Genomic DNA, 20845 nt, shown 5'->3' with positions numbered 1-20845 from the left:
CTTTATCAGCATGAAGTGATTCATACTGATGAATTCACCTATGCAGTGTGGCGGATGATGCAGATTTGAAGTTAAGCCATCAAAGCAAACACAGATCTGCTTGTTAGGTTGAAATTAAAGGATGTGAAGCTGAGATAAACAGGGTCCAGATTGTAGTCTTTTTCATTATTTTGTTATGATGAAATACAAGTATAACATGCAGAAAGAGTGCTCATGATCAAAATTATTTAAGGTCAAAGCATGAGAGTTTGATTAGAAGTGCTGTGTTAGTCAGAGTCGAAACAGAATATTAAATCATCTTGGAATATTTTATTCTTTTCTTCTTTCAACCAATTTGGTTTTAAGATCAAACTGTTTCCTGTAAAGTTTTCAAAGTTTATTCATAAGGCACGTTTTCATACAATGTAGCCCAACAAACATAATGTGATTTATAGAATTTAAAACCAATGAAAACATAATGTAGCTCAATCACTTAACAAAATGATGAGACAAGTAAATAAAGTGATCGTAATTAACTTTAATAGAGAGTCATAATATCATGAGAAATCCCCAAGAGACAATATAAACGTCATGAAAACATCACAATTCTACATAAAAACTCTCTATAGGGGAAACTAAATGGTGAGATATAAAATATAAGAGAATTAAAACAGAAAATTGTAGATTATATTACAAGATCAAATTGAGTATGAATAAAACCAAACAATTAAAGTGAAAACTTGCTTAAAGTAGGATGGATGTGAAATGGAAAAAAATCTAATTTTGATTTAAAATAACTCAATATGTTGAGGTCATTGCCAGCCTTTAACCCCAGGCTGCCCTTCCTTTCTCAAATGTCTGTGATAGAAACTAAAACTGAATTTTATACTGATTGAACTGAAGAAAAGTATCTGTCCTCCTTGACATAATATGTTGAAAGTACAGTCAGATGTACATGTATGTTCAGCAGGTCTTTCAGTGAGTATTAGGAGATGCACCAGCTGTGTCACATTCTCCTCGACGTAAACTGAAACTGATCCAGAATATCAGGTACATCTGCAGAGGCTTAATTACAACAAATGTAGTGAAAATTCTGCATCTGAGTTCTGCTTGGTGTTCGGTTTGAAATACTACATATGAATTGACTTATCTTTAGAAATCAAAGGCTAGATTAAAAATTTAAACAAAACATTTTAAACAATATATTTATTTACATTATGTACATGTATTCTTTTTATCCTGCAACTGACTTTATCCCGATTAAGATTTTTGTTGCTTTGTTTTGTTCCAGTTTTCAGGGGCAAAAAAATTTAAGGTCTGAAACATGGTGTGACTGCATATTGAATATTATTATACATAATGTGTTTACTACAACTTTCATGTATAAGAAAGACCGTGTTGAGATAATGGCTGTTTTTGAAGCCTGTGATCAAGTAACTGTTTCTATAATTTGACTCATTTCACCTCTGAATACTAATAATTATTATGGCCACATTGAGCTTTCAGGTATTTTTGCTTTGAATTTCCTTGTTTCCGAATTTTTGCACATTTTAAAATGAAGTGCAAACGCATGAATTGTCTTCATTTGCACTTCTTTTTAAATGCTTTAAGTTCATTTATGGTTCAAGAATCTTTTCAGATAATTTATGCAACTAATGACAAATGGGGGGAAAAAAACTGCAGATAACATTTAGAAAATATTCCAGCACTAGAGTATTTACAGTATGGTTTATATATGCATGATTTCTGCTTTACAAGAAGAAATTCATAATATCATGACTTTATTCTTGTAATATTATGAATGTAGGATCTTATTCTTGTAATTGTATCTGTTTATTTTTATTACGGTGGCTCTAGTACTCTGTTGTAAAAGAAAACATCTGCCCTAAGTATTGAAGTTAAAAATACAATTCTACAAAATAAAATATGTGAAGTTGAAGTAAAAACAAAACTTGCATAAGTTTGACAATCACCAAAAAAGAAATAATCTTAGAATTCCAAAAAGACCTGAAATGGAAATAAAGCTCAGTCTGATTTAATCTCAGATGTTAAGGAATAAAAAAATGCATTTTATGGCATGCATCTAAATATCTGCTTTCAGCGGTTCAAACTATCAGATAAAGAAATGACATATCTGTGTGAGCTTAGCAAAAATGAATGTCATAGTGATGAAGAGAAGTGTGTTAGGACTGAAAGTTGGTGAAGAGGAACTGAGTGAGTGAGTGAGCAGCATTTCAGAAGGAGTTCAACGGAGCATGATGGAGGATGGAGTGAGAGGGTTGGTTAAGCAACCTTGGTGTAATTTGTCTTCATGCTGCCGGCCCTTTGCACCATCCTCTAGTCCCAGGCTGTTTTTCTCTGACAAGCTTGTTGCCTCTAGAACAATTGGTGATTTACCTCTCACCGTGTCACTGACCAACATCCCATCCTGGGAGAAGTGCAGAGTAAATCAAAAGTCTGGACTTTCCCGTTAATCACTAATTACAGTTTGGATGGTGGAGGTTGATCCCTCCCAGAGGGCTCGCTCCCTCCGGCTTCAAATCAACCCGAATGCTACTTCTTCCACTGATAAATCTCTCACAGAGGTGGAGCTGGGCCGAGCCACCTCCAGCTGCTCAGACTCCCATCTCCCTGAAGAGTTTCTAATTCAGGTCGGATACTATCCCTCAGTTTTTTTGTTTTTTTTCCTCCACTACTTCCTCCACCGAGCTGCTGAAGCTGTGATGGAGCCTGCCTGGTTGACAGTCTTCCTACTTTCTTCTTTAAATTCTCACTATAACTTCACACATTTCTATCCCCTCAGGGATCAGCAGCAAATCGAGTTTGTTGCTCGCAGCGTATTCCAGAAGCATTAAGATACAAGGAGGCTGTAATTGAATGGTTAGGGAGGACATTATTGAAGGAGATTTTGTCAGCATATCCACCCACTGCAACCTTAGCACATCAAAGAGCTCCAAATAGCAACATTGGGTGTGGATGTGCTCAGTTATCAGTGTTAGGAGAAGGACAATTATTAATGTGTGACTGATATAAGATCCATTTTTTTAAATTCTTAACTGGCTTTAATCTTTTATCTTTATTTTTTCTACTGTTGCTAAGATTAAATGTTTTATCCCAAGGTAGTTTGTATGCTTTTAATTTTTTTTTTTATATGTGTGAAATCTCTTCCTTATATTGGATACTCTCCCAAACTATCATTGTGAAATGTAACAGTAACACTATCAGTAGATGTCAGTGGTTAAATATAGAGGAAACAATCTTTAACCAAGGAATATTTTTTTCTGTTTCACTTTTTTTGGTAATTTTTACAATTCTTCAGATTTCAGAATTCCTATGTGTTCCTATGTGTTGCAAACTATGTTACAAACACGAGAAGTAGATTTTAATTTCCAAAAGAATAAAGTGTAATATGGAACAAGAGCAGAGCAACAGAAATGTGTTTTTACTAAATTAATTATTTGAGAAAATGCAAGCTATCTACAGAGGAGGAGAAATTGATACTTGTAAACAGGTTACCCAATTCTTAAATTGGCTAAAGTAGTGGAATATATTCAAATTGGTAAATGAATCTTTAGTAAATCTTTGTCAACCGATAAGTGTTTTAAAACTAAATGAAAAACTGGGGTGTGAAAAACATTCACACCCCAGTCAATTTCTGAACACAGAGGTGCTGGTATTTTGATGTGTTAATGACAGCCAATTGCACACATAGCCTGATGTAGTGAGGTCATAATATTACCTGTTATCATAATATTGCATATAAGAATGATCTCAAAACATTAGTGTGAATCAAAGCAGTTTATTGAGAGTGAGCACCTGCAGTTCCTGCTGTGTGGAGTCTGGGATTCCTCAGCGGGGGAAACGGATAGGAATAATTTGATGTAACAAATTATTGACACATCAGTAATTGCAGATGCAAATTGTATTAATTTAATATATTCCTACAATTTTCCAAATATTGGCTGTGAAAGGACTGTAAAACCTTTGATCCTCTCTAGAGTTGTGCTGAAAGTAGTCCCAGTTTTTCATGCTGATAAGCCAAAATTGTCAACCACTCAAAAACCAATCTTCATTCAATAAAGAAAATTTAGTTGCATCTTTACTTAAAAAGTCTCACTCTCTTTTGTAGATCAACTTTTATATACATACGTAAGAACCGGAGTCTCCTCAGCCCCTTCAATGACTTTTGGCATTAAGGATTTTTGGGACAAGAACATAAATGCTTTTATCTACATGTATGTTTTAATGAGTAAATGTAACATTTTCCTGACTTTTTTTAAACCTGTGGTCTCACTTTAATTGCAAAAATCCAATGCCACAATCAATTCTGAAGTTATTTTTTCTTTAGCAATGCTTGATTCTGAATTATACTGTATATGCTGTGGACTGTGCAGTAACACCTGTAATATTTGATGCAGTCTGATGTAAGTACTTGCCAATGCACCAGCCTCTAGGTGCTCATCACGACCGGTCTTTGTCAGCCGTTACAGAGGGGTTGGCTGAGAGTTGTGGTCATTTTGGAGCAGGACAGGAACTGTGCTGAATGATAGAACAGGAATGTTTTTAGTTTGTTCCACTGTAACTAATTGACTACTTATAATTCATGTAATATGTCAAATAAAATTTTAAGGCAAGACTTTTAATTAGGTGTTTATACAACCTCACAAATTCAGTGAGTTGGAAGCAGCATAGTGATTGCAGTTTCTTCTTGGAACGAGTCGTCTGATGTCTCCTGTCTGACTGGTGAACATCTAACAAGTTTTCCCAGTTCTCAGTTTAGATGCAACAAAATCACAGATACAGCATACCAAAGGCAAGTTTAAAGACATGAGAAGCCATTGGTCTCCGAGCGACAGCAGTCTCACTTTAATTAAAGGTGCTTGCATCGTTATTCTCCAGGCTGTGGCAAGTGAGCACTGTCTGTTGGACCTTCTCTTTCATTAGATTTTGTATTTCATGCCCTGAGGAGCAGAACAAATTGAGTCTCTGTTTCCTTTTGCTCCATTGTTCATTACCCAAGAGAAAGATTAAAAATCATCATCTCATGGACCACATTACATAATACCAAAGAATGAATGATTGTACACTGCCCTTACGGTCTCTTCCAAAGCACCAAGTAGCAAAGCTGTCCTACCTTCTGACCACCAGGTCTTTTATAATTAAATCATGAATGCAGAGAAGAGGAATGTGGTAATTCTGGTCAGTTGAACAGATGTACAGATTCTTCTCTTAGTCCCTTTTCTTAACTAAGAGACAACAAAAAGTCTGTACTTGTGTTACAGACAGCAAGCATGTTTAAAAATAAGCCAGCTTCAAGTTACCAAGCAGCACAAGTAAGACGAGATGTTTGCAGTCAGCAGAAAAGAAGAGCAGCTGCTTCCTGAATGAGTTGGGTTTGTTTTCATGGCCAAGGTATCAAAAAATTGGAGCTGTAAATTTATTGACTTTCAGTAAATATTTGAAAGCAAAGAAACACAATAAAAATGAGCAACATTATCTCAAAAATTAGATAATGTTTTATCTGACCAGGAAAATGAGTGATCTCACATTTATTGTCTTTTAGCCCAATTTATTTACAGTTTTCTGTTACTTGTGTTAAGAGGTGGGTAATAACTAATTACATTTACTTCAGTATGTTCTTGGAAAAAACACCTTTTTAGAAGTTGTTTTACTTCCCCTTTTACTTGAATAATATTATTCTGAAGTATTGGAACTGAAGTACATTTTCTTGTTACTCTGTTCCCTCTCTAAAGAACAAACCGACAGTCTATCTTAAAGCAAGACTTCAAGCTTCATTAGAGCTTGGTGATATGGCTAAAAAGCATATTATAATATAATTTCATATCAGTTGGTATCAAAAAAATTATTCATTTTTACATTAACCATCCAAAATACTACCAAACTGGTGATGTAACCTTTTGTTTCCTCTTGGGCTGACGCTCCTCATAATTCAATTGTTTTGAAACGGACTGCGTTTCAAAAATAACATTTTTGCTGTCCAACTGAAGCGTCCTCACACCAACACTTTGAAGACGGCCACCAACCACACACTACATTACTTTACCTTCCTCTGATTGAATATCATTTCTTACCTTTGTTTTTTTTTCTCTTAAACAGATGTTTACCTGCTGAACCTCCCAGATGAGCAGAAAGTCAGCGTCACAACAGTTACCGTTGGACAGAGCGCCGTGATGACCTGCGCCATCACAGGAGAGCGGAGACCGCCTATTTTATGGAAAAGGAACAATCAGTATCTCAACCCCCTGAACCTGGAGGACCTTAACGTAAGAACTTGTCAATATTTTACATTTTTTAAAATGTTTTAAACTTCAATGCAGAATGTGTTCACTGAGTAGTCATAACTTAATTAAAAAGTTATGAGTGGCTCTGGGTAGAAAGAGGAAGGGATATTACACAAAGCAAGCGGTTTAAAGATGAAGGAAACCTTTCAATTCAGATGTAAGGGTTTCTGATAGGGATCAGCTGATGTGAAATTTTACAGCTTAACCTTGATGTATATAAGAATAACCTAGTCTATTTTTTTGTTCTTCAATACAGAAATGCCACATTTATTCCTACTTGCTGAAGGAATAACTGACCATCAGTGAACAGAAAAAGGTTGAGGAGTGGCAGCACTCTGTTAATCCATGCCAACATGAAGATCTTTTCTGTCATCTTATTAAAAATTTTACACCAAAGGGACAGCTTTTTAACGCTTTGCTGTCCCTTTATAACAGGTTGTATTGAATCAATCAGCTCAACTCATATCTACCAATATGATCATGAGTTACAGAAATCGATCATGGAACAAAGAGATATGACTCGTTTTCAGTCTCCATGTGTCCCTATGTTGGAAAGGTGGACACTAGAATTGCTCTGGGAGAAAGCCAAGCTGTCATGTGGATGTTTGACATGTACCACATACATAAACATTATTATAAACAAGAAAGCCGCTGTCATAGAAACATTATTCCCTGATGGCGCCAATCTATTTCAGAAGGGTAATACCTCCTGTCACTTGGCAAGAAATGGTTTGATAAGGATCTGAGGAAACATGACAATGAATTTAACTTGATGTGGCCTTCTATCCCCCCAGATCTCAGTTAAATCAAGATATGTAGGATGTGACAGAAAAATATGTCTAATCCATAGAGGCGCACCTGTCGCTGTACAGAACAGAAATGTTATTTCAGCTTCACTCTTACATTACAGCAGAGCCTCAGAGGTCCTTTAATCTAAACAGACTGAAAAAGGTTTGACTTATCATAATTTAGTGGGTTATTGTGTAGTTCTGATGATTTCACATATCCATGTGTTAAGTTATCATTCAGTCTTTGTTATATCACTTTTATACACATTTCAGGTGGACAAAGTACTTTAAATAAGGCAAACAGAAAATGATGAATAAAAACAATCAAAGAAACATAACAGTTGAGCTCAAAAAGCTCAAACAGTTGAGCTAAAAACTGTTTTGTGTTCTTCTGGAGAAGAACACAAATTGTACATAAATCTGTAGCTGTACAGCTACAGATTTATGTACAATTTGCAGTAGTTGAAGAGACACTATCTTCTCTTTTGAACAGGACAAATTGGACAAAAAACTAGACAAATTAGATTGCAACTTAGATTATTAACAATCCTAAATAATGCTAACTTTATTGACTAATCTCAAATATGTAGTATTTACAATTTGGTTAGTTTCATCATTTCAAAAGCTTCTCTGCTTTAAAGTTGCACATTAAAAATAGGTATGTAGTCATGAACCACAGAGATCCTGAAGTTGTGCTTCTTTAAATAGTTTTTAGCAGCAATCTTAAAAGCAGTAGAAAATATAAGTATCTTGTCATTCTTCCAAAAATCTGAAAACATTTTCTATGACGGATCTAAAAAGCAGGTTTTCAGTTGTACTTGTGAGATAAATGCTACACATGCTAAGCAAAAACCAAGAAAATTCTGGGGGTTTTTTCACCAGCGGAGAAGGAATCCACGGCAGTAAGACCCCTGTTCTGATGTGTATTGGCAGTAACTAACAATTTTAGCCTATTTTGTTTTACTATTGGTTTGCCTTTGTGTTGTACGGCTGACTATAATTCAATATGTCAGATTGTGTTCTTGGTGACTGTTTAGAAAATGGTGGGAGTGACAGAGACAGAGAGAGAAGATGAAAGGGGATACCTAAGGGCTTCAGCCCTAGAGGAAGGACCTTCTTTCATAACTGTGTGTGTGAGTGTGTTAATCTGTATGCACAGCCCCAGACTGACATTTGTTTTACTTTCTTCCACATCAAAAGAAGCAAGAAAACTCGTGATGAAGTTCAGATTGAGTTTCCATTTACCTTAAACTTTTTTTTTTCAGAAATCACTAAGATGAGTGTGATATTACAGTGCATAATTAAACCAACAGTGGCACAGTAGATAAAGTGAATCCAGCAAAGCCACTAAAGTTATGTTAAATGTTGATGACCCTTAAATTGAGTAAGAGGCACCCAGCTGTTGCCAGTCATCTTTTGCACCATGAGCTGCTGGTTCTGTTTGTCAGTGATGTGTGTCGCCCATAAAAACCAGTGCTCAAACTGCTGGTATGAGTCCCACAGCTTTTCTGCTGAATGCTTCATCCTGTCATTTTTTTGTGATATATTTCTGCCTTTAACAATATGAGGCTAAAAATAGTTGTAAACTGAAAACGCTGTAAGTGTCTTTAGGAGTATTTGCAAAGTGAGATGAAGCTTTGCAGGGTCAAAAGAAGCTTTGAAAGTGTTTTTTTTTAATTATTATTATTCCTGGCAAACAACTTTTTCTCTTCGTGTTTTTGTAGGTTCAATACAACTAGCTTTTGTTTTATCTTTTTGATATTGCCTGAAGACACGCAGTAGAGTTCGGTGTCCTGACCATGGGTGGTCTCTGTCTGCTCTTTGCACATACTTGTCTGTTCCCTGAGTGATTTATATCAGATCTTGCTCTGTGTATTTTTAATTCAAATGTCAACTGAAGGATGAAAGAGTCTGCTGTCAAGAGACGTTCATTATTCTAGGAAAGGCTTTGTCTGGGGTTTTTCAGTAATGACAATAATGACTGCAAAATTTAAACACCAGTTTTTCATCTCTTGTGTTTTGGACACAATTTTTTTCCAGCTTCCTGCATAGGTTGATGGATGGAAGAAATACATTATAACATTATAATTTATCTAATATGTAGCACCTAACAATGCAACATCAAATGAACATGCTTTTAGTTGTCATGAGAAATGGGTCTGAGCTGTGGTGCATCCTTCTACCAGTGGCTCTCTAAATCTTGCTACACCTCTAATGGGTGACTCATTTGCATAATTAGGACACTTAAACATATGGGAGCAGATTTACTGCCCACAGGATTGTGGCAGGATGATGGTATACCATTTACACATACCAAGTCTACTGGAGGCAATGAAGATTAGAAAAGACTTGCAAATGTACACAAACTGATAACAGGTTGGAAGTTGCTGACAAGTGAGGCAGAACAAGGCTATTTTTCTGGTTATAGGTAGGTCTGAAGCCTTCTTTAAAGTAATGTGTATATTCTGGCCTAGTTCAAACAATACTGAATTGAAGAACTGCACAATTTGGATAGAGGTATGTTTTTGTAACACTTATTTCTATATGTAGTTTAATAATTTGATTTTGGGTTGTTTGGTATAGCAGCTAAGTGAGCTCTTTCAGGTGCAGTCAGAGCAGTTGTGGGACAGAATGTACATCACAGGCGCAGAACTAAGAAGGTAATAAATTGCTTGCTGTCTCACCAGCAATATGTTGGTGTGATTAGTTTGCAGCCTTGTCATCATGCAATTCTGGCTTGTTTTGCTTCAAATCCTAAAATGATCAATCCATACAGTTCAACAGCAGAAGATGATGGATAAACCGCCACTGCTCCCACCAGACTCTTTCATTGATGATGACAATCAACCAGCAGAATCTCCCTACAGAAGCTCTGGGTTTGCTTTTGTAAGAATGGGAATTCTCAAACTCCCATCATGCGTCTAAAGGAGCTCAATGAACACCAGGAAACCTCTTGAAGTTCAGTTCTTCAATTCAGGATTGTTTGAACTAGGCCAGAAAATACACATTACTTTAAGGAAGGCTTCAGACCTACCTATAACTAGAAAAATAGCCTTGTTCTGCCTCACTTAAATGATTTTAGTGTCGTCAGTAACTTCGTTTGTGTACATTTGCAAGTCTGTGCTAATCTTCATTGCCTCCAGTAGACTGGAGCTTTGTTCTGACAGGTAATCGTAAAACTGGTGAAACTGTGAAAAAGCTCCTGAGTTTCTTTTGTGATAGAAAACACCACAAAGGCATGAAAATCGTGCAGCACTCTACTGCTATCTCTTTTATGTTAGACTGACAAAAGCAGTCTCTTAGTTAAAGGCAGATGTCAGTCCACCTGAACACCCACACACACATCACACTGTCATATTGACACATGTCAATTTGACAATCTCACACATTCAACTAAAAAAACGCAAAATGCCTTTAAGGTGTTTTAGGAAATCTTAGAAAGAGATGCAGCCAGAAGCCTTTAGAGACTCACTGAAGATCCCTGAACTTTACTGTAAAATGTGTACGTATAACGGGAAAATGTGTACGAATTCTAGTTATTTTAAAGGTAGATTTGAGCAAAATATGCTTTAATCAAATCATAATAAAAGGGCATGAAAAGAAATTTAAATTAGACAAATGAGACCTTCTTCTTAATGAGTTTTAAAGGATTTAGTAATTTAGATGAAAAGTACATGTTTAATTGGTTGAGGAATTATGCATTTTCATAGCAACATCAAGTAACTATGTTTCCTTCCATTGCTATGAAAATGCTGTCTTATCAAACATAACTGAAAAGAAATTTGACTTTGTAATTTGACACCTTAAAATTGGGCCTCTGTCTCTTTAAGAAGCTCATACTCTTTCAAACACTCCTTCAGCATGGCATCATCACAGTACTACACCATTATGCTGTTTACAGCCATTCAAGGATCGGAGTCCCCACACCATCCCCTCTCCACACACACGCCCTCCATCCCCACCTTTAAAAGCAGCAATGAAAAGAATAAATGTAATTAATACTTCACTAGGACACTGTCACTAAAAGCTTTGCATTTCTTCAATTTATTCATTTAATGAATGGTTTTGTTTTGTGTTTCTACAGCTCTCAGCATGTTGGTTTTCTGTTTGTGGAGTTTCCTAAAGTGATTGAGTTAATCTATATCCTCAGACTGAGAGTACTTCATGTGATTTTACAACATATGCAGTTGTTTTGATGTTGGCACTTTAAAGCCTGACTTTGTAACCTTTGCTGTTGTGTGGATTACCTCTAAACACTAAGAGCATGTGATTCAGCATGATGCATAGCATCAGCTGAACACTGTTCAGATCCATGTGCAAACCAAACCATATCCAGCTGAACCCCTGATGGACTATGCAGTGGCTTAATCCAGATTTATTTTTGGCTCTCAAGCTTCCAGTCGATCACTGCAGTTCTTTTCATAGACAAAAGTGGATTTCACATGCACCTGGCACCCACAAACACATTCTAAAATGCCTTGCAGACAAATTTAGTATAATTGCTTGTTGGAAATATTTGTGAACATCCACTGCCAACATTGATTAGTCATATTCCTGTGAGTAAATGAGACGTTTACTGTGTAATCCCACAGGCGTTCCCAGTTTAGAACATGGTTATTTTCAAAGTTTTTGACGACGTTCTGATCTAGTAAATTGCACACTAATCCCACGAGGGAGCTGGTATCCTGGAGCCCAATAGAGTCTCTCTCAATTTTGACAAAGCAGCTTACTGTAATTCCATGAAGCTGACCGTTGCTGACTATTGCATCATCATCCAACACTGCCAGTAATTCAGTCTTCACCCGGGGGCCAAGCAAAAGAAACATTGGTAAACTTTAAAAGTGTGCATTTGTGTAAACATTAATCTTACATCTACAATTTAAGTTGTACTTATTAATTTGATGTTAAGAGATGAGCGTGTTTTGTGGCAACGAAGTGCCACGAAGTAAACATCTGATTTTTACTTTTGTTTTGAATGTCTGTTTTATAATATATTTACACCTATGAAAATAACATTTTAACTCTTCTGCAAAATTCACCAACTGTAATTCTTAAATAGTATTTCAAAAGAGCAGAAGAAAACTTTTGTTTAACAATAATATTTGTTGTTAATTTGTTGCTAAGAGATGAATGTCTGTTCTGGTAACAAAGTGACACGAAGTAAACATCTTATTTTTACTTTTGTGTTGAATGTCTGTTGTATATTTACACCAATGACAAAGAACATTTTAACTGCAGAGGTGCCCAAAGTCGGTCCTCGAGGGCCAGCATCCTGCACGGTTTAGTTCTCTCCCTTGTAGTACCAACAACCTTTTCAGCATGAAAGAACACCGACATGAAGGCCTTCTAACGAGCCATCATTGGATTCAGGTGCATTAAACCAGGGAGAGAACTAAAACATGCAGGATGCCGACCCTTGAGTACCGACTTAGGGCACCCCAATGCAAAATTCACCAACTACAATTCATAAGTAGTATTTCAAAAGAGGAGAAGAATTGATTTTTAAACAATAACAATATTTGTTGTTAATCTGTTGCTACGAATGAGCGTGTTTCCTGGTAGCAAGGTGTCACGACGTAAACATCTGATTTTTACTTTTGTGTTGAATGTCTGTTTTTTATTTACAGCAATGACAAATAACATTTTAACTCTAATGCAAAATTCACCAACTACAATTCATAAGTAGTATTTCAAAAGAGAAGAAGAATACATTTTTAGACAATAACAATATTTGTTGTTAGTCTGTTGCTAAGAGATGAGCATGTTTCCTGGTAGAAAAGTGCCATGAAGTAAACATCTTATTTTTACTTTTGCAATATTTACCAACTGCATTTTTTTTGTGTCTAAGCAGATGAGCGGTATTTCAAAAGAGCAGAAGAAATCTTATGTTTTTTGAACAATAATGTTTGTTGTTAATTTGTTGCTAAGAGATAAGCGCATTTTCTAATAACGAACTGCCATGAAGTAAATATTAGATTTTTACTTCTGTGTTGAATGTCTGTTTTATAATATATTTACCACCAATGACAAAGAAAAATTTTTACTTTTCTGCAAAATTTGTCAACTGCACAAGTCTTGTTATTTTGTTTTAGACTATTATTAAATATTATTATGGTGTCTTAAATGTTGTGGAAAAAAAGTCACCCTCTAATTTTTTTAACCTTTCGTGTTTTTTCAACAGATCCCATCTCAGGTAGGGCTTTCTGCTTTTTGTGCTGTTTATGCTTGGTATTATTGCATTATATTAACAAAAAGCCCACAAAGCTGCAATAGTGCCTGTAACATGCAGATTATACTTCACTCGTAACATTTTTTAGAGTGAAATTCTCTCTGTATTAAAATAAAAAAAATTGTGCCCAGCAATTTCAAAGTGATTGTACATAGTATGCACATAAAACCTGCAAAAAAGAAGAGTTTTATGTTTGCAGAATTTTGCAATGCTGTAAGTAATATAATTAAATCCACTGTAGCTTTACTCTCTTAGACCAGGGTAAAACTAATGTAACTTATTCCTAGAAACATTTCCTTTTTGTAAAAGTTTATTTTTTCTTGGCAGACCGACTTCAATGCTTTATAGGGTATTACTTTCATCTCATTGTTTGCCTTCTTAAAAAAAGATTGTGAACTGACAAGAAATTTCTTTGAAAATCTCTCGTCACTGGTGAAGGTCAGCTATCCCATGAGTTGCCCCTTCAATGCCTCTTCAGAGGTGACCCAGCTCTGGCAGCTTTATTAATTATGGTTTCTTGAGGGTTGTGGCCTATTTGTAAATCCTCCTCCACCCGCCCTTGTCTGCCTTTCTCCTGAACGGTCCTACCCTGGCCTGTTCAGTCTGCAGGAAGCTGGGTGCTGCTTATAGTTAAGGTGAGGGTGATGAGGTGTGGTGGAGGAATCATGTCGACAAAGTCTCCGCCGTGACTCGTTCCACCCCTCTGAGTTTCATTTCTCCCCCGCCTTCATTTTTCATTTAAGAAGGTGACACAATATGCTCTCAGCCCAAGAAGCTCAAAAGGTACCATCGATTTCCCCTCGTATTGTGAAGCTCTGATGCTTCAGTCATCCAGGTTTCAGAAGTCAGATTGGAGCTCAGAAGAATAAAATGATGAACACACCGAACACTTGTAAACAGGATGCCTGATGTTCCAAACGTGTCTGTCAACTATTTACTGGAAAATATAGTTTAAAGCTTGTAGGATGTAAGCAAATGTAAAATGAGAACTGTAATTAGAAGTGAGATAATATTTTTGAAAATTAAAAAAGTGTTGGGCATGAGGAATGAGAAACACTGAGCCAGATTAAATCTCGTTAGATCATGTCACTTTAGAATGGAAATGCCTTGCCATCTTAGCTTCATTACGGTGGCGCATTGAAATTTGCAGATCTCTCATTCTTTCAAAAACACATTTTCATTATGAGCAACTCGGCCTACAACTACTCAGCAGTTTGAGATGGTCATTCAGATTTTTTTTTTTTGGTGAAATCTGCATTCAGACTTCTGAGTGAACGGTCTCCAACCCCAAAGTGCAGGTTATTGCGGCCCCAAAATCTGAATTTTTGGGGTCGAGTTCAGGGTCACTCATTCTTATTCTGCAGAAGAAGAATGGAGACTTCGCAAAAGAATCAGATTTAGGTCAGATTTGTCTGCTGCGCGAATGTAACCTTAGTTTTTCTGTTTCTTTTGGGATATTTATTTAATATATTTTAAATAAAATAATGAATCACATTCTAGAATGCAGACTAGTCTTCACATGAATTAAATTTAAGAGTCAACTATAACTATAAATTCCTCCTGTTTAAAATGAAGAACTACATCAATATCTTTTCTTTCTCTGCTTTATTTTGTCAAAGAGACAGTAAAAGCTGAAATAATTTGCAAAGATTATATTCTGTAATGCAATAAATATGTTTTATTTGAAAACCATATTATTGAAATGAAATGTAATATTTTCTGTAGCAATTAAATTTCCAAATTAATGGGGGTATGGATTAAAGAAAACTCTTCATGATTGAAAGAGGAAAAATAACAAATCTATTAAATGAAGCATATTGCTGCAAGCAGACATGGCTAAAATCACAACATACATTTAAAGCAAGAAATAAAATCATTACTGGAGGGAAAAAACTTAGAATCAATGTTCTTTCAAACCCTCCCATGTAAAAGCAGACTAAGACATAAAACCTTTGCACTGATTGTTGTATTTTGACAAAGATCTTGTGCCACTGCTGGTTGGTGGAAGGGAAATAATTATGTTATTAATTTGAAAAAGCATATACATAAAACAAAACTTCCTTAATCAGTGTGGTGTAGGGTTTTTATTGCCATGTGGTCTTTACAAGGTGGCATCTGTTCCTCCTCTGCCCGGCGGATTGCATTGTCATCAGGCTCATTAGCTTTGTGGGCTTCCGTCTGCACCGCAGCCTGAACAGTTCATCATTCTGTTTCTCTTCTTTGTTCAGAAATAGTTTTCTTTTGCTCTCAGGTTTAATAATCACAACATGGCATGGATTCATCAAGTTTTAGTTATATCTGCATGATCAATGTATAAGTTCTATTTTAATAAGGCAGCCTGGGAATAGTTGCATGTATTTGTTAAATGAGAATGCGATAGGGGAATTACTTTTTTTGTTTTTTAATGTTTAAAAAGTATATCTGGAATTATTTAGATATTGTCTTCAGTACTACATTAGCCAGTTGTTGCGCTGAAGGAAGTAAAGAGTGATTTCTGCAGTAATTAATTGTAGCTGCACTCTGAGTCAGATCAGTCATCTGCTGTGGAAAAATGTCATATATGAGAAAATGGTTACTTCTAAATATGACTTTTATAGATAACAGGTTTAGCTTTTGTCATGGATTGATGTAGGTTTGCTCCACAATGTGCCTTTGCCAACAGCTGTGATAAGTTTAATTTCCTTTTATTTCCAGATCTCCATCTGTGCTGCTGTTTGTTGCATTTTCATTGAAACAGTTAGTTTTCCTGGATTCAGCCACAGCTGCTGTTTCCAGGCTCTGAGGGGTTTGTCCGGGTGATTAAAGCTCTGCCTGTCCTCTTTCTCTGGTAGGATTTTGGGGATGATGGCTCACTGTACATCATCAAGGTGACCACCACCCACATGGGTAACTACACCTGTCATGCCGATGGATATGACAAACTGTTTCAGACCCACATTCTCCACGTGAATGGTAAGAAGGTTATTTCTACAGTTCCCTCTCTTTAAGCAATTTATCATCATACTGTGACTGCAGTAGCTTTCAAACAACTTGAACCTTACTACATTTTACATTTTAACCACAAACATTATTGAGTTTTATTGTGATTTTGTCCAATAAGCCAACATAAAGCATAACTTCCCTGTGAACTAGAAAGAATATGGTTCATGACTTTCCTTTATGTGCATTTTTTCCGTTAGCAAAATTCAAATAAAAATACGGTAGATCAGTTGGTTGCACGCTTTTCCTGCAGTAATAAGGTCCTGGGTTTGAATCCTGGCCAGGGACTTTCTGCATGGAGTTTTCATGTTCTTCTTTAGCATATCTAAGAATTGTTAGTGACAGTAGGTTGATGGAAAATCTTAAAACGTCTGTCTTAAGAAATTTTAAGACAGACGTTTGTCACCATGAACAAACACTGTGATTATGTTTGTTCATGGTGTTGAACAAACATCACCATGAAGGCTAAAGAACACAGCAGATGGATCAGAGAGGAGGTTTTGGACGAGGGGAATTCAAGTTTAAGATATAAACAATATCTGAAGTGTTGAACATCTCACAGCGGACTACATAGTCCAAGAATTAAAAATATGGCATAACTACAAACAGAGATGTTCACCAGCTGGAAAGAGAGCATTAATCAGAAAAGAAGTGACGGAACTGCATCCTCCGCTCAGTTGGGAGGATTTGTTGACTGGATTAATGTTAAACATATGACCTTTATGAAGTAGTGACAATTAAAAAAAAAAAACATTGAAAAAAGCGATGAAGTCCTGTTTGCAGTCTGTCTCAAGGCATGAAGAGGGCACAGCTAACATGTTGAAGACGGATCTTCAACAGGGACTGGAAGCTTGTAACAGAAGAGAAGGGAGGTGGATGCCAGAAACTAGAGTAATCCTGGAAAAAAACATGTTAGATGCAGCAAAAGGATGGAGGTTCACCTTCCTAAAGGACAACCATAAACATAGGGCTCTGCTGTGGAATGGTTTAGATTAAGGCATTGTAAGGGGTTAGAAAGGCCCAGTTAAAGTTCAGACCCAAATCCACTTAAGAGTTTGTGCCACAGATGCTCTTTATCCAATATGACTGAACTTGAGTAATTTCACAAAGAAGAAAAATCTTCAGTTTCTAGCTTTCCTACTAGAGGCTTACCTCAAAAACATGCATAAGTAGTTTCAATGGGAGCTAAATATAAAGACAGCACATTTCTCAGGTTTATTTGTAAAACATGTGGGAAAATCATATACTACTTTCCTTCAAGTTAACAACTGCAATAGTTTGTGTTGGTTTATCATGTGATATTTCAATTAAATAAACTGAGGTCTGTCATTTTTACCATGACAAAAAGTAGTTTAAGGCACTTTATGTCCCACAACAGTCCTGACTACTGCAGGCTGTACTCTTTGGTAAAATAAGAGACCTCATAGCTGATGCAAAGCTAAGTGGCTGGGGAGTATTATCAAAGTTTGCTCACAGTAGCAGTAAAATGTGTCAAACCAGTTGCAAAGTAATGTGATAGCGAGAAAAAAGGTCATTCACAGTTGGTGATCTACCTTGAATCATCACTCACATCTGCAGCTCACCTTGAGAACGTGAAGCCATGAGCTTCAGCTCATTGTACGGTATATTGCCCGCTCAGCACCAAACAGCAGATGGATGCAGTTAGAAAATATTCCATGGGCTATTTAACTACTGAGGATGCAGTTCTGTCCCCAGGGAGCTGGTTGAAACAAAAAATAAAGCTAGAAAGAGAGTAGATACTGAACTTTAATTACCTGGTGCTGATAAACATAATTTACCTTCTGAAGCAGCTGGAGTTTTATGCAGTTCACATGATGGCAATGAAAACATAAGCTGATAGGTTTGGCCTCCAAAACCAAAACGTTCCCACCAATTAACTATCAGTATGAAGATTTTAGACACTATGCCTTCTGAGGCCAACAGCAATTATAAATTGGTTTGAAATGTTATGTTAAGCTCAGCGTTTAGTTTAATAGTTGGTTGTAAAAGAACAGTAATCTCCATGTAAAGCATGATCTGAATGCTACAGTTTGCCGTATATCTGCATAAGGAACTGATCGTTTTTACATCTAGAAGGAAGATGCTGACATAATTATTATTGGGTATAATTGGACAAACACTTGACTTTCAACAGATTAGCTAAGCAGTACTAAATGTAGTTTTGCATAGTGAATGTTAAAGAGTCCCTTTTTTAATGATGTTTCAAAATTACATGAACTAAATTACAATAATTACAAATAAAACCTTTAAATTGAACCTTTTAGACTTTGTGGAGAAATGTTTGTCGTTACTTTCTGCTTTTATACCCTGAGCTGAAGGACATCAATATTAAAAGGCTTTCCTCTTTTAGGAGGCTTTTGAGCAGCTTTTCCTACAGCAGCTTTGAGTTTTTAAGCACCTGCCTGTCTTTATTTTTGAAATCTATTTTTCCTGGTTCGGCTTTGCTCAAGAAGTCACAACGTTGATTTATTTGCCGCTAACAAACTCATCAGAGGTTACTTTGTTCAAATGTTGTATATGCGTAGCAATAGAATTTCATATTAAATTTATTTTTAGGATACTGGGAGGAACAAAGACCAAGTGTGTTAGTGTTAGTGGAAATAATGTGTATGATTAGTGTTTTAGGGTTAGCACAACAAACCTTTTAGTTAGCAGTGCCCACCACTGGTTATGTAGCTATCTGATATTATTCTGACACCGACTGTTAGGCCCGACTGTTGTAGTTAGTTTTCCTTCGACATTATGTGGTTTGGCTATAGAAAACCCACAGTTCTTCAATTAGTTTAGACAAAGAACAAAATTGTTTCTTGCCACTTCGAAGAAAAGAAAGTATTTTTTATAATATATGGACTATCTTCTCAAAAGCAACACCCACAGTAGATTTTAGCGGTCCAGTTGTTGATTCTGTGCACAAGCCATACAACCCACTTATGGCATGGCATAAACCGTGTCGTTTCTTCCCTCCTTCATTCCAATTGTTTGATAATTCTGGGGTAAAACAAACCCAAGTTGTTTTTGGTGGATGAGGAGAAATTCCTCATATTGGTGGAGCTCTCCTTTAGATAATCGATACACACATACTTTGTGTTTTTTGGTCGCTATGAATGATCAGACATTTATTTAGACATTTGCTGCAAAACTGTTTCTTGGGAAGAAATAAATCCTTTCAGTGATTATGTTTTCAGGTTTCTAGTGATGTTTGAAGATGCACATTGAGTTAAGAGTGTGTGACACAAAAGCCTCTTTTTCTTTCATAAAAGTGTGATTTAGAATTATTTACCTGCTTTTATAACCAACAGGAAGGCAGATTGGTTTGTATTTCATATTTTTACTATATTTAGGTTTTCTTTCTTTAAATATGATATATTTATAGTATTTAAAAAAATCTAATTTTTGTGCAAATTATAGTCTTCCTGTAGTGATCCTTTCAGAATAAAAATCTTGGCACTCTTTAGAAAAACATCAGCTAATATTTAAAAAATTTTATTCATACTTTTCTTTACCTGCTGCTAAAAGCCTCACACTTCAGTCCCGATAAAATACACCAGCTTGATTGGCATTGGCAAGTTTTTTGTTAGTTTTTCTTCTAATTGGTTTGGGCGGGTTTGATGGCCCATGTGAATGCTAAAACAGACGTACAGTATATTGTAGAGGCCAAAGGTGAACTCATCCAGTAAATGAGACTAAATTTCATGAGGTGGGTGCAAATAAACCACTTTGTAAAGTCAGTGAATATATTCTACTTACTTTTGACAGACAGCTGGATCATTATCATTCTTCTAACAGATTACTGAGAGGTTAATTGTACTGATATACAGACCTTATTGTGCATATGGAGACTGCCAGAATCTTGGGAGACCAATAACTTTGGGTTGTAATTAATATTGTAACTTCCACATGACCTTTCAATGAAAGCTGTCTTTACATTCCCAGGGTAGGTGAAGTCTCAAAGGACCTGTATCACCCTACCAAGATTAGATTTTGTACAACTCAATTAAAAAAGAGCTAAAATGGGATAATCCTAGTCCAAACTGTCAATCACTGTAATACCAGAAAAAACAAACTACAAAGGTTCCAAGTCTAAGTAAAAATCAGTGACAAAATGTTTGAGAGTCCAGAGCTGTTTTATTATTTAATTAATCAAAATCAAAATTTCTGGAAAATAAATGACCTTCATTTATTTAGATGTTAGTATTTGGTTTTACCACCATCCACATTAAGTCCACACATTTCCAATGTCTTGATCACTTTGGTTCAAAATTTGTTTGTTTTTTCTCATAGAAAAATAAAATTAAGGCAATGTCACTGCCTCTGAAACTGTAAAAAAAAAAATTAAACCACAGTCAACCATTTTGGGCTTAGTTTGGAAGGTTATATCACTTATGATAAACTGATCTAATCAATCTGTATTTAATCTGTGGTAATCCTGGCTACCTGTGTGACTTAAGCAAAACAAGACCATGTTAATTAATTCTAGAACTATTTTCTTCTTCTAGGTCATATATATAATGATAAATCTTACTGAAAAACTAACATTTGTTGGTGAA

At 35.9% G+C, this 20845-nt stretch overlaps 1 protein-coding gene across 2 annotated transcripts in view; it reads left to right on the top strand.

Moving 5' to 3' along the window:
- The window catches only part of fstl5 (follistatin-like 5), a 189020-nt gene that overhangs the window by 119168 nt on the left and 49007 nt on the right, over nucleotides 1-20845 (top strand). Inside the window, exons 7-9 of one of the 2 annotated variants that reach the window (XM_028009466.1) lie at nucleotides 6097-6263; nucleotides 13251-13262; nucleotides 16130-16250. In XM_028009466.1, the coding sequence (XP_027865267.1) occupies nucleotides 6097-6263; nucleotides 13251-13262; nucleotides 16130-16250 (300 nt within the window). The remainder of the gene's footprint in view (nucleotides 1-6096; nucleotides 6264-13250; nucleotides 13263-16129; nucleotides 16251-20845) is intronic. The other variant, XM_028009467.1, reaches the window with a different exon arrangement.

The sequence above is a fragment of the Xiphophorus couchianus genome, chromosome 23 (genome assembly GCF_001444195.1).
Source record: "Xiphophorus couchianus chromosome 23, X_couchianus-1.0, whole genome shotgun sequence".
Lineage (NCBI taxonomy): Eukaryota > Metazoa > Chordata > Actinopteri > Cyprinodontiformes > Poeciliidae > Xiphophorus > Xiphophorus couchianus.
This window is presented reverse-complemented; position numbering and strand designations above follow the sequence as displayed.